Source organism: Miscanthus floridulus, chromosome 6, assembly GCF_019320115.1.
Source record: "Miscanthus floridulus cultivar M001 chromosome 6, ASM1932011v1, whole genome shotgun sequence".
NCBI classification, from domain to species: domain Eukaryota; kingdom Viridiplantae; phylum Streptophyta; class Magnoliopsida; order Poales; family Poaceae; genus Miscanthus; species Miscanthus floridulus.
Genome location: NC_089585.1, coordinates 135,818,711 through 135,835,469, shown reverse-complemented (window position 1 = coordinate 135,835,469; position 16,759 = coordinate 135,818,711). Strand labels below are relative to the sequence as shown.

The window sequence follows — 16,759 nt, the reverse complement described above, 5'->3', positions numbered from 1 at the left end:
ACTATGAGTCCTCGAACTTGTAAACGTGTGCCACATAGATCTATGAACTTTGAAAATGTATTTCTAGATCTAGGTGATGCACCGCAAACTCATGTCAAACATGTGCACACTTTTTGCTGACATGGCATGCTATCATGGCATGCATTTTTTTCATTTAGTCCCTCTGCTTTTATTTTTCTCATAAAAATAGACCCTACTCTCTCTCTCTCATCTCCCACGGCAGCGCCATGTCTGTGCGCTCCGCGGGGAACACGTGCCCACACGCGGACACGCCGGCAACGGCCGCACCCTCCCGCCACCCCTACGTCCTCCAGTCATACACACCACGTCAACGAGGCCATACACCGTGCGGGCACGTGCGGTTGGCGGCGTCACCACCGTCGTGGGCAGCGCACGGAGCCGCTCCAAATGCCGCTGACCGCCGGGAGACGCAGCTAGTGGGACTGAACACCACCACCGTGGAAAAAATTGCAAAAATAACACTCAAAGGATTGATAATACTTAGATAGATGATAAATAAATTCATCCGTACCTATGAATATGGGCCCAGTGTCATATACGTAAACGACCGCCACCACCGCGCGGGCGAGGGCGCAGGCCTTGACGACGAGCCACTCCATGTGCGGGCACGCCTGCATGCAGTCAATCCTTCAGTTCCAGGTTTGAAGTTGGAACTGTAACGTACGTACTAGTAGTAGCTAGCTGCGCTCCCCCATCTTCTCCTTCGCGTCATCTCTTTCTCCTTCCCCTTCTCTTTCTGCTTCTTGATACGATTCATCAATTCGATTGCAGGCCGCGTCCCCTTTCCCTTCCCCATCGGCGGCACCTGGAGCCGCAAGCAGGAGAGGAGGCGGCGCTGAAGCGGGAAGGCAGGAGCGCCGGATAAAAACAGGTAGTCTCTGGGTGAAGGTAGGAGCCGCCCGCCGCCTTTGGCTTGGTAGCTGTAGCACAGAGACTCCGCTCGTCTTCCCTGCTGCAATGTTTTTGGGTGAAGTATAACAAGTGACTTCTCAACAAGCTCATTCTTGGATTGGATTTTTATTAGAAAGTTTAATTTGGATAGAGTGATCTGATATTTTCTGTAGGAGTTTAATTAGAAAGTTTAAAGCTTGCAGAATTCACCTTTACCTTTTAGTATTGAAACAATTTCTTGCTCTAGAACAGAGCGTCTGAGTTAGTTGCAAGTTATTTTGTTGTGTATCAAGATCCTTCTCTAAGTTTCAGTTTCAGGAGGGATCTCCACATGTCAAACACTACATCTGGACTGGAGTTTCAGATTATAGTGATATCGAGATTGGCATAGCTTTTTGTGTTTATTTAGCTGCAGCTGCTCCACACACTTTCAGTTGTGATTCTGCTGTACTGCCTTTCCAAATTCAGCAGAGTTAACAGTGATGCACTCAACCTAAAATAACATCACTGAAAAAATATGTATCTCACTGTCCATGGATACAAACGAACTGACACATCACTGGAATTATGTATCTCATTGACACGTCACTGAAATTTGCTTCTCTAAACTATTGTTTTGGTTTCAGATTGGTCTCCAGAAAGGTTCTAAATCTTTTCAATAAGCTCGAGCAGCGAGATTCACTAAGCTAGTGGGACACTAGGTGATAAATGGGAGACTGAATCTAGAAGTGATAGAAGTACAGTTCAGTGAGTTCAGTCACCACAAGAGAGAATGGATTAGTACCTGACTAAAATTATATTGTCACTACTATTCGGCCCGGTTTATTTTGGTTCAGGGAAACAAACACACGAGGTTGCACCACAGCAGCCATGCTCGAGCTGGCCAGAGCCAGGCCAGATGTTGGGTAGAACCAGGATTCCAAACAGCCAAGTGTTGCTCCATCTCCCTTCTCCGTTTTGAAGAAAGAATGAAATTTCAAAAAAAAAATCAAACATTAAATTTAATTAAATATATAAAAGCATAACAATAGAAGGGTGGGCCTGCTGCAAGCGGTAGAGTCTTACCGCCGGTGACCAGAAAAGTAAATAAAAGAATAACTATTGGAGTTGGCTGTGCACTAGTTAGCTGCTGCAAAATCAAAGTTCACAGTGAATTTGAATGATATAGTTAGTTATCAGTGTGTAAGCATGTGGTTACTTCTATACCTAAGGGTGAGACAACAAACTATGTTCATATTTCTTTCTTCTTGAAGCAGTGAAGAAGCTAGTTTCATAAAGAATGGAGTAGAAGACATGTCTACTGGGACGCTGATGGTTTTACCTTCACTATTTTGGTAGCATAGTTTTTGAATTTTTTCTGGATGTTGATTCTTCTGAACTAATACCTATCATTAGTCTCTTAAATTTGTCATCTTCATTTCTATGTCCATGTGGTTATTATGAGAATTATGTTGCCAGGAGCATGATGTGCATGCAGATATGGTGTACTAAGAGTGTTTTGTATGGCAGCCATCAAAGTTCAGCTAGGCGGCGACTACGCGCGCCTAGTCGCTGGGCGAAGCCTATCGCCGCGACTAGGGGCATAGTCGCGCATCGCGGCGCTAGGCGGCGCTAGGAGATGGTTGCGGGGCGAAGGGGGCTAGGGGCGCCGCACTGGCGCCGCTGGAGCTACCGCCGGCCGGGCTAGGCGCTGCTGGGGCGGGCTCACGCGAGTGCGGGAGCGCCTGGGCGAACGCGGACAGCCGACGGTCGCCGGCACACGGGGCGGCGCGCAGGCAGGGGGGTGACGCAGGGTGGCCCGCGCTCGCCCAGGACTGGGTGGGACGGCACGCACGCTGGAGGTGCCGGCAGCGGCGCGAGAGGCTCGGTGGTGAACAGCGGCGGCGAGAGGGCGAGGCGACCTGGTGAGGAGCGGGGGAGTCCGCCGAGGACGCGTGGTGGGGGATTTTTCTTTCTTTTCTCTTTGCTATTCTGTCGGAGGGAGGTGGGATGGATGAGGGTGACATCCGAGAGTACTGGCCCTCTTTTTATAGTTAAAATGTGTTGCAAGAGTCAACCCTAGGCGCACGGTCCTTGGACGAACACAACACAAACTTAAGCCCACTAGCAGCGTCTAATAGTGAATATATATATATATATATATATATATATATATATATATATATATATATAAAAGAATAAGTTATTCTGTAGCCAGCTACAGGATAGTAGTTATATATATAGGGAGAGGCTATTCAGTAGCCGGCTACAAAATAAGTTATTCTGTAGCCACCTCCATTTACTATAATTTTATATACTAATTTACCATAATGTCAATACATATTTACGATAGTTGGGTTACTATAACACATGGGGATATTTACCATAACATTATATTAAACCACTTAGTAAGGAGTTACTATAATCTCGTAAATTAACATAGTAATTATCATAACTCAAAGTGGCTACAAAATAAGTTATTCTGTAGCCAGCTACAGGATAGTAGTTATATATATATATATATATATATATATATATATATATATATATATATATATATATATATATATATATATATATATATATATATATATATATATATATTCATCTTAACATTTGTGGCGGATACACTTTAGGTCTTGTTTGGACGTATTTGTATTCATCTCAATGTACACGTGTGAAAGTGGATTGGAGTGAAATTACACTAAGTTCTATTCCAATCCACTCCAACACATGTGGATTGGAGTAGATACATATGCATCCAAATGAGGCCTTAAACGGCAAAAGTTGTGGATGGAGGGAAAATAACATGCACGCAGGTACGTACTAATACAAGATCAATCCATACGTACTGTACTTTTACTATAAGTGGTAACTAAACCAAGCGGGCCTCCATATACATTTCTAAGTGGAATGGTATCGAAACAAAGTGGGCCCTTCCTCGTCTTCATCAGAGTTGGTTGCTCACTACCATCAGCCGCTGATGATCAAGGCCCATACAGCCTGCAGAAACGAAACAACGCGCTTAAGACCTTGTTTGGATGCGCATGTATTCATCTCAATCCATATGTATTGAAGTGGATTGGAGTGAAATTAAACTAAATTCTATTCCATTTCACTCCAACACATGTGGGTTGAAGTAAATACACATGCATCCAAATAAGGCCTAAATGAACTTCAGCGGCACAACTAGAACCGCATTCTTTCACGAATGGAGATTGTTTAAAATCATTAACTGCATTGTGATCAGAACAAAGAAATTATCTTTTTTGCAAAATGTAACTTATTATCTCTCGCACAAACAACCGATCAGAGTATACATTGCACGTTAGCTTAGACATTTCATATACTGACACTTGACCTATGAACACAATGTACCAGCAGTCCAGCAGACATTGATGAAGACAAACCACCGCAACGTTTTGTTGGTTATTGCACATTATCTCTATAGAAAAAATTAAAGAACAAGTAGCTGTTAGAGACTTTAAAACTGGTTGGTTCGTCTAACGTTCTTCAGAGAATGATAAGCGCATCACAAAAAAAAAAAAACTCTCTACATGACATTTTATCACAAAATTTAGAAAAAAAAAATAAAAAAATCAGGCCCAAAATAGATTCTCAAAACCATTTCCCACCTTTCCTTTTCTTCAAAACTACCATTCTCGCTCACTATTAGAGAGGGCGTCACTCTTTAAATTCAATATATGTTAGTTCTTTCATGATTTTTTTTTCACACAAGAAAAAATATGATAAGTCGTTGGAGTATAGTCCCTCCGTCACTGAATAAATCAATTCTTATAATTGTCTTAATTCAAATATTTTTATGTTTGACCAGAATCATAGAAAAGAGCACAAATATTTATGACACAAAATGAGCAAATTATAGAAAAATATATATTTTATGGTGTATATTATACTAATTTGGTTTCATAAATCTTGATGTTTTTTCTATAATAATGTTCAAACTTAAAAAGGTTTGACCTAAGGCCACTATAGAAATTGATTTATTTAGAAAGAGTATAAATAAAGAGAATATTCATGGAGTTCATGCAGAACCGATCAATAACTGCAACAAAAAGAAAAAGAAATGTTAAGAGTCCACATCAAACACAACGAACTCTCGCCCTCATGCGAGGATGAACTGAAAGGGACTAAGGGCAGGGGCGGAGCTACAGGGTAGTCCCTGTGGGCCACGGACCACCCTACGCTCGGCCCAACCGAAGCCCATCTATGTAGTCTGTACTAGAGAATTGATCGTGTACGTCGCTTGGCCGGCCTTCTGGAATCGCGACTCGTGAGAGACCGACGGTTCGCGTATTCTCCTCCGTACGGCGTGGGTGCGGCCATCGAGATCGGATCGAGCACAGTGCGCGGCGACTCCACGAGGACCTCGAGTCCACGACGGCAAACGCTAAGCTGTGAGCAGCAACCAGCAACCCAACAGCCATTAGGATCGGGTACGTACATCAAAAGCCTAAAATGAAGACTCAATTGCTATTTGCTAAGCCAAAGCCCTACTCTGTACTCACGTTTCTCCTTTTTCTTTCAGCTTCTTTTTCTTTTAGCCAGGATCGGAGATTCGGAGGATCCACATTTCTGCAATTGGCAAGCCAGGAACAGCAAAAGTGCACTGGGTATGGGTATATAAAACTGATTTAATTTTAATTATATGTTTTTTACGGTATTGGATTATTGGTTTGGTAAATTGAAACGTCATATAATTCTCATGCAGATTTGTTAAAAATGAAGAGGAGTGGTGATATTGCCTCTCTTTTCCAGAAATATGAATCAAAGAAGAAGGTTTGTTCTCAATCTCCTTCTGTGGCTACAGCTGTTCTAGAAGAGCAAATGGAAGAACAAGAAGATGGACAAGATCAAGATAGAGTGATTGAAGAAAATGTAACTCCAACTTCAATGTCTGAACAAGAAGATGGACCAGATCAAGATAGGGTGATTGAAGAAAATGTAACTCCAACTCCAATGCCTCCAAATCCACCTCCAGTTGCCCAAAAAGAACCTATTTATGATATCAGTCGGCTTCCACTTGATCCGGGGGAAAGACAACCCATTGCAAATTATCCAGTCAATGATCAAGATGTAGTTCGACGATCATATATTATTAAGGTCCATTCCAACCTTATGCACATCAATTTGAAAGTAGAAAAATTGGAAATAGGGATCGACAATTCAATCCTATGTGGTTTTATAAATATCCATGGATTGAATATAGTGTCAAGAAGGAAGCAATATTTTGCTTTGTGTGCTACTTGTTTGGAAAGGAGAAAAGTAAGAAATCTGCATTTGTTGAAGGTGGTTGGAGAAATTGGAATAGAAATGATGCACTTGATTTACATGTGGGGGGTGTAACAAGTGCTCACAACGCAGCTCAAGAAAGATATAACTTATTTATGACTCCCCATAGAGCAATTGATGATAAAATTGTGAAGGTGGATAATGAGGAGCGCTGTCTCTACAAGATGTTTGAGATTTCTTTTGCAGCAAGGATTAGCATTCCGTGGGCATGATGAAAGTGAAGAGTCTAGCAATAGAGGGAACTTCATTGAGCTTTTGAAGTGGCTTGTAGCAAATAATAAAGAGGTCGACAAGTTTGTTTTGAAGAATGCTCCAGGTAATTGCACATTAACTAGCCCAGACATACAAAAAGAAATTATTCAATGTTGTGCAATGGAGACTAGAGATCAAATCATTAAGGAAATTGGGGATGATCACTATACAATTTTAGCTGATGAGTCTAGTGATGTCTCTCATAAAGAACAACTAGCCCTTTGCTTGCGTTATGTTGATAAATCAGGAAGGCCATGTGAGCGGTTTCTTGGAATTGTTCATGTAGATGATACTACTTCTTCATCACTTAAGGAAGCAATTCAATCTTTACTAGTTAGTCATGGTTTGACTATAACTCAAATCCATGGTCACGGCTACGATGGGGCTAGTAACATGAAAGGAGAGATTAAAGGGCTGAAAACCTTGATTATGAAAGAATCACCATCTGCTTATTATGTTCACTGTTTTACACATCAACTCCAATTGGTTCTTGTTGCTATTGCCAAAGACAATGATGATTGTGTGTGGTTTTTTTTTATCGAGTATCCCTCTTGCTAAATATTGTTGGTAGCTCTTGTAAGCGTCATGGCATGCTTCGACATCACCAATATGCCAATGTCATGAAAGCACTTGAGTGTGGTAGACTAGAATATGGAAGTGGGTTAAATCAAGAGATGGGGCTGCCTAGACCTGGTGACACTCGGTGGGGCTCTCATTATAAAACTGTGGTCAACATGATTGCTATGTATCCCACAATTCGCAATGTACTCATAGCTCTTGGACGAGATACTTCACAAATGGGTGAATGGCCAAAAATACATACTATGGTTGGAGTGTTTGAGTCATTTGATTTCATTTTCAGTGCTCATTTGATGCTTGATATTCTTGGACATACAAATGAATTGTCTGAGTGTTTGCAAAGAAAAGACCAAGATATCCTTAATGCAATGTCACTTGTTCGTTTGGCAAAGAGTAAAATGCAGCAAATGAGGTCTGAAGGGTGGGTTTCATTTTTTCAAAGGGTTACAATATTTTGCAACAAATATGGTATTCAAGTTCCTGGAATGGAACATAATTATGTGTCATATGGAAGATCAGCACGTTTTGCTCAGGACCAAACAAATGATGATCACTTCAGAAGAGAAGTATATATTGGAGTCATTGATAAAATTAGTCAAGAGCTTGACAGTCGGTTTGATGAGGTAAATATGGAGTTGCTTACTTGTATGGCTTCTTTGAATCTAGCAGATTCATTCACTTCTTTTGATGCAAACAAGGTACATAGACTTGCTAAATTTTACCCTAATAATTTTTCAAGCTCTGACTTGCTAAGACTCGATCTACAACTTGAAACTTTTATTGATGACATGAGGAAAGATGAAATGTTCAAAGGCCTAAACAATCTTGTTGACCTCTCAGTAAAACTTGTTGAAACAAAGAGGGATAAAGTTTATCATTGGGTCTATTTACTTATCAAATTGGTATTGCTTCTACCGGTGGCTACTGCAAGTGTTGAAAGAATATTTTCTGCAATGACCTTAATTGTATTTTGTAATTCATATACTTGTGTACTGACAAGTTAAATTTATAGCGGTTAAAAAAATTTAGACAATGGACCACCATAGCTATAAATCCTGGCTACGCCACTGACTAAGGGAGCCATGCCGCAGTTGGACGACAAGTCGACAAGATGAAAAGCAAGCATGCATGATGCATTGATCCACAGACAGTTTGTGGTTGCATTGGCTCACGAGTCACGACCAGGTCACGGGGGCGCCGATGGGATAAACAAGGCTGGATGTCACGTAGCAGCTCAGTTCGTCAGCTCCCGGTTCCGTCGAAAACCAATCGTTTGGTCAATCGAAATGTGCTTCACGTCTAAAGATGGCAACGGGTCCAATCCCCCTATTCCCCGTGGGAAATTCCCCTATTTAGGGGACGGAGATGGGGCATCCCCACGGGGATCTAAACGGAGAAAAATTGCCCCCCGCCGAGTCTGGCGAGGACGTGGGTGGGGGATCAATCCCTGTGCCCGATATCTGCTTCCCCGCCCCGTTTAGTACACAAGCTTCACTTTCTTTGTTGATGGCCCAACCAGCCCATGAAGGCCCAATATCATCCAACTATATAACACCGATAACCCTAACTTCTCCACCCTCGAGTTCCCTGTCCTAGGCTCCCAACCACCCCTCCCGCCGCCGCCAGGCTTCCAGGTGCCCGTCACCACTCACCACTACTGCACGACGGCTCCAGCAAGCCCGCAAGTTGTCCATCTGTGCACCTCCAGCGACGGCGCATCCGCGTGATACTCCAGTAGTGACGGCGCATCCACGTGCAGACACTATGGGTAGCTACGCCCTGCAGCCGCGCGTGCTCCACAAGAGCAGCAACTTGTGTCCATGTGCTCCCCATGGGCAACAGTGCGTGCTTCCCCATTCCCCAAGGATAGTAGTGGCTTCTTGAAGTAGGTAGCTACTGGAGCTTCAGATCAAGACTTATCACCACCGCCGTGGTCCATGGATTTGTCCTCCACGTCCCTACTCCCAACTCAAGATCTTGCTATTTGGCTATTTATATTTTCTTGATTGCTATTTCTGGATTGTAATTCGTGTTGTACTCTAATTTCATATCAACGCCTTATGTGAATGGTGATGATGATAAACTAATGCGGGGCAGGGATCCCCGACGGGGATTTTCCCCCATGCTGGGACGGGGATGGGGAAGAAAGCTTCCCCATTAGCTTTTGCGGGGACGGGGACAGGGACAGGGATGGAGAATTTATCTCCCCACGGGGACAGGGATGAGGAGGCATTCCCCGTTGCCATCTTTATTCACGCCGCCTATATGTAGCAATCTAGTATTCTACTGGTACTGTACTACTAGAAGCAAAGGGCAAAAAATGTACTACAGTTGTCACACACATGACAAACTGATAATAACTTGTCGTTTGTTTCCTTGAAAAAAATACTAGTAGTTTTCTTTGTTAGTATACTCTCTCAATTCCTCATAAATCAACTTTTAGAATTAATTGTTCCGAGTTGCATTTTCTTATTAATTTAATTAATTTATTTATACAATTGCACTACTAGAAGCAACAAAACAAATAGTATACTACAGTTGTCATACATAATAACAAATAATTAGTAACAACTTGTTGTCGTTTGTTCCTCCTTGGAAAAAAAAACTAGTACGTGCTAGTACTCGTTTGGTAATATAGTTTGATGACTTTGATCTAGCTAGATTTTGTTAGGAACAATAAACTCATGATGGAAAACCTCATATTATATACTACGTACAGGAAATGAGGTGCATGCATGCGTACCTCTCCTTGCGCTTCTGGAAGAATCGCTGCAAAGATCTCTTGCTTGCAATGGGCATCCCTGCGTGCCCAACAGAACAAGAAGGGCCATTATTCCATTGCCCTTTTCATTTCCCAAAGCATGCATCTACTGACAGTGACATGCACTACACTATAGTGCAAAAAAAAAGGTGTATTATACTACTCCCACCGTCACAAAATAAATAATTTTATAACAACAACAACAACAACGTCTTTAAGTCCCAAACAAGTTGAGGTACACTAGAGTTGAAACCCAGCAGAAACAATCAAGGTTCAGACACGTAAATAGCTATTTTTCAAGCACTCCTATCTAAGGCTAAGTTTTTAGGTATATTACATCCTTTAAAGTCTCCTTTTATTGTCTCTACCCAAGTCAACTTCGGTCTTCCTCTATCTCTCTTCACATTACTATCTTGGCTTAGAATTCCACTATGCACCGGTGTCCCTGGAGGTCTTCGTTGGACATGCCCAAACCATCTCAACCAGTGTTGGACAAGCTTTTTTTCAATTAGTGCTACCCCTAATCTATCACGTATATCATCGTTTCGAACTCGATCCCTTCTTGTATGACCGCAAATTCAACGTAACATACGCATTTCCGCAACACTTATCTGTTGAACATGTCGTCTTTTCGTAGGCCAACATTCTGCACCATACAACATAACAGGTCTAATCGCCGTCCTATAAAATTTGCCTTTTAGCTTCTGTGGTACCCTTTTGTCACATAGTACACCAGATGCTTGGCGCCACTTCATCCACCGTGCTTTGATTCTATGGCTAATATCTTCATCAATATCCCCGTCTCTCTGTAGCATTGATCCTAAATATCGAAAGGTATCATTCCTAGGCACTACTTAACCTTCTAAACTAATATCTTCCTCCTCCCGAGTAGTAGTGCCGAAGTCACATCCCATATACTCAGTTTTAGTTCTACTAAGTCTAAAACCTTTGGACTCCAAAGTCTCCCGCCATAACTCTAGTTTCTGATTCACTCATGTTCAGCTTTCATCAACTAGCACTACATCGTCCGCGAAAAGCATACACCAAGGGATATCCCCTTGTATGTCCCTTGTGGCCTTATCCATCATTAAGGCAAACAGATAAGGGCTTAAAGCTGACTCTTGATGTAGTTCTATCCTAATCGGGAAGTCATCCGTATCTCCATCACTTGTTCGAACACTAGTCACAACATTGCTGTACATGTTAATGAGCCCGACGTACTTCGTTGGGACTTTATGTTTGTCCAAAGCCCACCATATAACATTCCTGGGTATTTTATCATATCCTTCTCCAAGTCAATAAAAACCATGTGTAGGTCCTTCTTCTTCTCCCTATACCGCTCCATAACTTGTCTTATTAAGAAAATAACTTCCATGGTTGACCTTTCGGGTATGAAACCAAATTGGTTCATAGAGACCCGCGTTATTACTCTCAAGCGATGCTCGATAACTCTCTCCCATATCTTCATAGTATGGCTCATCAACTTAATCCCCTGGTAATTACTACAACTTTGAATATCCCCTTTATTCTTCTAGATCGGTACCAATATACTTCTCCTCCACTCGTCAGGCATCTTGTTTGATCGAAAAATATGGTTGAACAGCTTGGTTAGCCATAGTGTAGCTATGTCCCCGAGGTATCTTCACACCTCGATTGGGATACCATCCGGCCTCATCGTCTTACCTCCTTTCATCCTTTTCAACGTCTCTCTGACCTCAGATTCTTGGATTCTCCGCACAAAGCGCCTATTGGTGTCATCAAAAGAGTCATCCAACTGAAAGGTTGTGTCTGTATTCTCACCATTGAACAATTTGTCAAAATACTCTTGCCATCGATGTCGGATCTCATCCTCCTTCACCAAGAGATGCTTCCTTTCATCCTTAATGCACTTAACTTGGTTGAAGTCCCTTGTCTTTCTCTCATGAACCCTAGCCATCCTCTAAATGTCGTTCTCTTCTTTCTTTGTACTCAAATGTTGGTAAAGATCCTCGTACGTTCTACTGTAAGGAAAATGAACCCTAGGCCCATTTACTTTGGATTTTGGTGTTTGATGACCAACACAACCAAATTGGACTAATGAATTTGCAAGTGATTATTTTATAGTTCAATAGGGTGCAAGGCGTGATGATCCGATGATCAACACCTTAATCAAGACCCTAGAAGCACAAGAGAGGACGTAAGATATCAAGCAAAGTCCAAGCAAGAAGATATGAACCAAGCCGAACGTAAGATCGCGAAGAAATGAGCTTCACAGAGTGACCGAACACTGGCCTTATAGTGACCAGACACGTCCGATCAAGAGGCTCGACAACAGCAGGCATTAGCAGCAGCGACCGGACGCTGAGGACTAAAAGTGACCAGACGCATCGATGGCACCGTTCATCATTCTAGCAACACATTCAGCACTGACCGAACGCTAGCAGCAAAATAACCGGACGCAGGAACTACAGCGTCCGATCGAGTACAGAGAGGTTCCAGAACGATGAAGTTGCGACCGGACGCGTCCAGTGGCATGTGACCGGACGCCATCAACATCCGATCAGTTGATCGCGCCGAAGATCAAGTGACCGTTGTGAGTGACCGGACGCGTCCGGTCAGGACGACAGCAGCGTCCGGTCAGTAGCAGAAAAGCGGGTTTCCTCCCCAACGGCTACTTTCTCAGTGGGGCTTATAAATAGACCCCCAACCGGCCATTTGAGTAGAGTGGAGCTGAGGGAACATACCAAGGGTGTTGATACACCATTTTAGTGATCTCCACTTGCATAGTGTTTAGTGATTCATTAGGTGATTAGCGTAGGTGCTTTTGTGAAGTGCTTATGTTGATTAGACCACCGCTTATGCGCTTGCTCTAGGTTTAGGCCTAGTGTTTAGTGAGGTTTGCATATCTCTTCCCACTCGGTGCTTGCGCGCACCATTGTTGTACATCGGAGGGGCTTGTGGTCTTGCGAGATCACACCAACCGTGTTTATGGTATGGCCACCACCGTGTACCAAAGGGAACAAGGCCCGTGATGGTTCAGCCGAAAGCTTGATAGTGAAGACGGCGGGGAGTGGTCCGGTAGAGGCTTGCCGGAAGGCACACCAAAGACCCACTTGCGCATGGGGAAGGCCCAGGGCTATCCACGGAGTTACCCGACCGGGAGCTTGGCCCTTACGAGGGATTCCTTGCGAGGGGCTCCAACGAGAACTAGGGGGAAGCTTGCGTGCTTCTCGATACCTCAGTAAAAATACCGGAGTCGACGACGGGGAGTTTGCAAATCTCTACTTACTCCTTAGCTTCCGCATTTACATTGTTTGCAATAACTCCTTTTGCGGTAAAGATAGCAACATACTAGCAAAACTATAGTTGCACATCTAGATAGTTTATCTTTTGTATATGTTTTGCTAAGGTTAGAAAAGGAGGCCATAGTTTAGAGTTAGAGTTCGAAGTTGCCTAATTCACCCCCTCCATCTTAGACGTCACGGTCCCCTTTCATCTACCATTTGCCAAACTTACAACTCGCTTTGCAGTCTTCTTTGCCACCTTATAGTTCTCTATGTTGTCCACACTCCTGTCATGGTACAAGTGTCTATAGCATTCTTTCTTCTCCTTAATAGCCCTTTGGACTTCCTTGTTCCACCACCAAGTATCTTTAGCCTCGCCTCCACTTCCTTTGGTTACTCCACACACCTCTGAGGCCACCTTTCGAATGTTGGTTGCTATCTTCTCCCACATGTTGTTTATGTCCTCTTCTTTCTTCCAAGAGCCCTCTTTGATAACTCTTTTCCTGAATACCTCTGGCATCTCTCCTTTCAGTTTTCACCACTTTGTTCTTTCAACCTTAACTTGTTTATCCCTACGGGCACGCGCCTGAAAACGAAAGTCTGTCACCAAAAGCTTATGTTGAGAAACAACACACTCCCCTGGTATCACCTTGCAACCCAAGCATGCTCGTTTGTCCTTTCTTCTTGCGAGGACAAAGTCAATCTGGCTAGAGTGTTGTCCGCTACTGAAGGTCACTAGATGCGATTCTCTCTTTCTAAAGAAAGTGTTGTCTTCTAATGCAGAACCTAATCATGGACGCATGCAAAGGATAATTGCCAAATTTAGAAGGATATATCCTTTGGAAAAAGAAAGGAGATGGGGGATACACACGTCTTTTGCCAAAGTTTTTAATATGTCTGAATTTTTTTAGAAAGTTTAGTTTAGGACTGCGGGAGTACGTAATATGTTCATAGATTTTAATCTGTACATCAAAATCTGTCGATTTTTGAGTTTGAATCTTGAGACATCTGATTTTGCTTTGTGAAGTGCACCTTGGCTATTGTTTCCCCCCTCACATGGTTTCTGGTTGTTTCCTTAACATAAAAATGATGTAACTTTAGCTGTTTATAGCAGTTATTATAAAGACCATTTACAATCCTTGTCACAGTTTCTTTTTGTTTCAATTTTCAGATAAATGTAAACATAGCAAGCATAGCAAAGATGGATTATATATTCCACGATATATAACCTAATAAAGGATGGTTAAGCATGACAGATTTATTTGGTTTCGAAAAAAAACTGTACACAGTTATATCTAAACAGAGTTGAGTATTGGCCTAGTACTATACCTTGTCTCAACTTGGCGAGCAACTCCTCGCCGTGGTTTGGCCGCCGGTGGCGGCCGACGTCGTCGTCTCTGCCGTCCTCACCCGCCGCCATGTTCATGACAACCTCCGCCTGTCGTGATGGCCGCATGCATGTACATAGACACGCCGCCAAAGGCATGAGAAAATTAAACGAGGGGAGACTGATCGCCCGATCGATACACGCACAGAATTAAAGCCATCAGGAATTCAGGATGGACGTGTAGTCCATGACGAATCGAACCTTATCTTGCGGGAGATGGAACACGGCGACGCCGCCGTTGTAGAACATGGTCAGAGGCTTCGTCGTCGTCGTCGTCGGGGCGCTGGCGGTGGCGCCGCCGCCGTTGGTGAGGTCGCCGGAGGAGCTGGCCATCTTCGTCGTGAGCAGCGGCCGGCGGCGAGCATCGGATCCCACGCACGACGATGACGACTAGCCGGCGGTACACGCCAAGGCTGTACGGTGGTTGGAGATGTATAGGGATGGATCGATATGCATGGGCAAACACACACACACACACAGCACTACAGCAGAGAGACGCAAAAAATGAGACGAGCAATATATAATCAGATGAGGTGAGGAGGAGGATGCTTAATTTGAGCCCGACCGACGTGATGACACACAGAGAGGCAAATCGGCAGCAGCTATACAGGAGCCGGCCGGCCGATCGAGCTGATGGAGATATCAGATAGGGGATATGACCTGCCTGCCTGCCTGTGTGTATGGTGAGGACGAGGAGTTGGAGTCGGGTGCCCCTGCCCGTTGGAGGGCAGGCACAAACAACGACACAGAGAGGAAGGAGTCGAGGCCTGCTGTGAATGAATGAATGAATACTCTAGCTAGATACCAAACAGAGATAGAGATACAGAAATCCTTTTCAGCTAGACTAGGAGCCAGTTTAATTCCATCTCATTTTGCCAAATTTTTCAAGATTCCCCGTCACATCAAATCTTTGACACATACATGAAGCATTAAATATAAATAAAAAATAAAACTAATTATACAGTTTAGACGAAATCCACGAGACGAATCTTTTAAGCCTAATTAGACTATGATTGAACACTAATTGTCAAATAACAACGAAAATGCTACAGTAACATTTTGCCAAAAAATTTGGCAACCAAACATGCCCTAGAGAGGTGCTGGCAATGGCATGTTGTGCACGTCTAGGAAACAATTCATCTCACCCACTCTACAGTGGAGTGCATTATTACAATGTCAATGAGCACGTGTAAAATAAGGTAGGAGCAGGAATTGGTGGCGACCTGATCGAGGAGATATACTATTATCACTGCGTCGCTGTCGGATTTTATTAGCCACGGAACCAACAGGCTATGTTGGCTGCTGTTGAATTTGGATCAAGTGAGGGTTACGTTATTGTTTTATACTCCATCAGAGAAATACTAGAAAAAATTTGGGATTTGAACTGTGATAATCAACAGAGGATTTTTCTACTACTGTGGTGTTGGTGGTCTGCACGCAACAAAGTGGGGAACGAAGGAAGAGCACCCAAGAAGTTGTTAATGATGTGTTTTATCATCTGAAAGCACGGAGTTTAGTGCTAACACGTGCGTGCCTTCACGGGGTGAGTGTGCGTGCATTGTGAACGTATTCGTTGTATCGTGTAATCTCAAAAAAAAAATGATCCATTACACACACAATCTGCCATTTCAAGGTGGAAGGTACCCCCAACAATTTATAAGATAAATTGTGCATGAGACTAACCAAGGAGGATGGGGATTTAAGTTGTATGCCATGCGATTTTAGTGTGCCTTCGTTTTGAATTAGAGACCATAAGATTGAGCATTAGATTTGAGGGTCCCTTATACAAGTGTTTGTTATAATGGATTTTAGGTCTCTGATTTGAGGGCTAGTGCTGGGTAGAAAATCAAGCTAAAAATGAGGGGAGCTCTCAAAATCAAAAGTAGTGGTTGTAATTTGAGGGCACCTGCTATAGTTGCTCTAATAGTGGGTACTCAAGGCGTCTCCAACAATATGGGCGAGCACTAGGTGTAAGGTGATAAATACTACTACATGCTATGAGAGAGATATGCGTCGTAAAGCATGCGAGACTATATCTTCGCTACACGCTAGTCTCTTTTGTTTTTTTTGTACTGTTTAGCGAGAAAATTGATTCAACTAACTCTGAGCTAGCAGATCACTAAAGACGTCCTCATCTTAATATTTGTGGATAGATTTTAAACGACATAAGTTGTGAATGGATGGAATAACATGTACTAATACATGACCAACAAGATGGAATCCATATATGCATTCCTCATCTTAATATTTGTGGATAGATTTTAAACGACATAAGTTGTGAGTGGATAGAATAACATGTACTAATACATGACC

General features: G+C 43.0%; 1 protein-coding gene across 7 annotated transcripts; it reads right to left on the bottom strand.

Moving 5' to 3' along the window:
• Positions 1 to 1,737: 1,737 nt before the first annotated feature.
• LOC136459766 (protein TIFY 9-like) lies at positions 1,738 to 15,121 on the bottom strand. 7 transcript variants are annotated; one of them, XM_066459602.1, is made up of 5 exons: positions 15,012 to 15,121; positions 14,648 to 14,928; positions 14,389 to 14,497; positions 9,779 to 9,836; positions 1,738 to 1,859 (listed from the first exon to the last, which is right to left on the bottom strand). In XM_066459602.1, the coding sequence occupies exons 2-5, from the start codon at positions 14,777 to 14,779 to the stop codon at positions 1,745 to 1,747; spliced, it is 414 nt and encodes a 137-aa protein (XP_066315699.1). In that variant the 5' UTR covers positions 14,780 to 14,928; positions 15,012 to 15,121; the 3' UTR covers positions 1,738 to 1,744. The 7 variants fall into 7 exon arrangements, 6 of the variants coding, with proteins under 6 accessions (XP_066315699.1, XP_066315698.1, XP_066315700.1 ...); XR_010760270.1 differs by lacking the exon at positions 1,738 to 1,859 and adding exons at positions 3,526 to 3,894; positions 4,270 to 4,336 and having other exon boundaries at positions 14,648 to 15,061; XM_066459601.1 differs by having other exon boundaries at positions 14,648 to 15,061.
• Between the last annotated feature and the right edge of the window lie 1,638 nt (positions 15,122 to 16,759).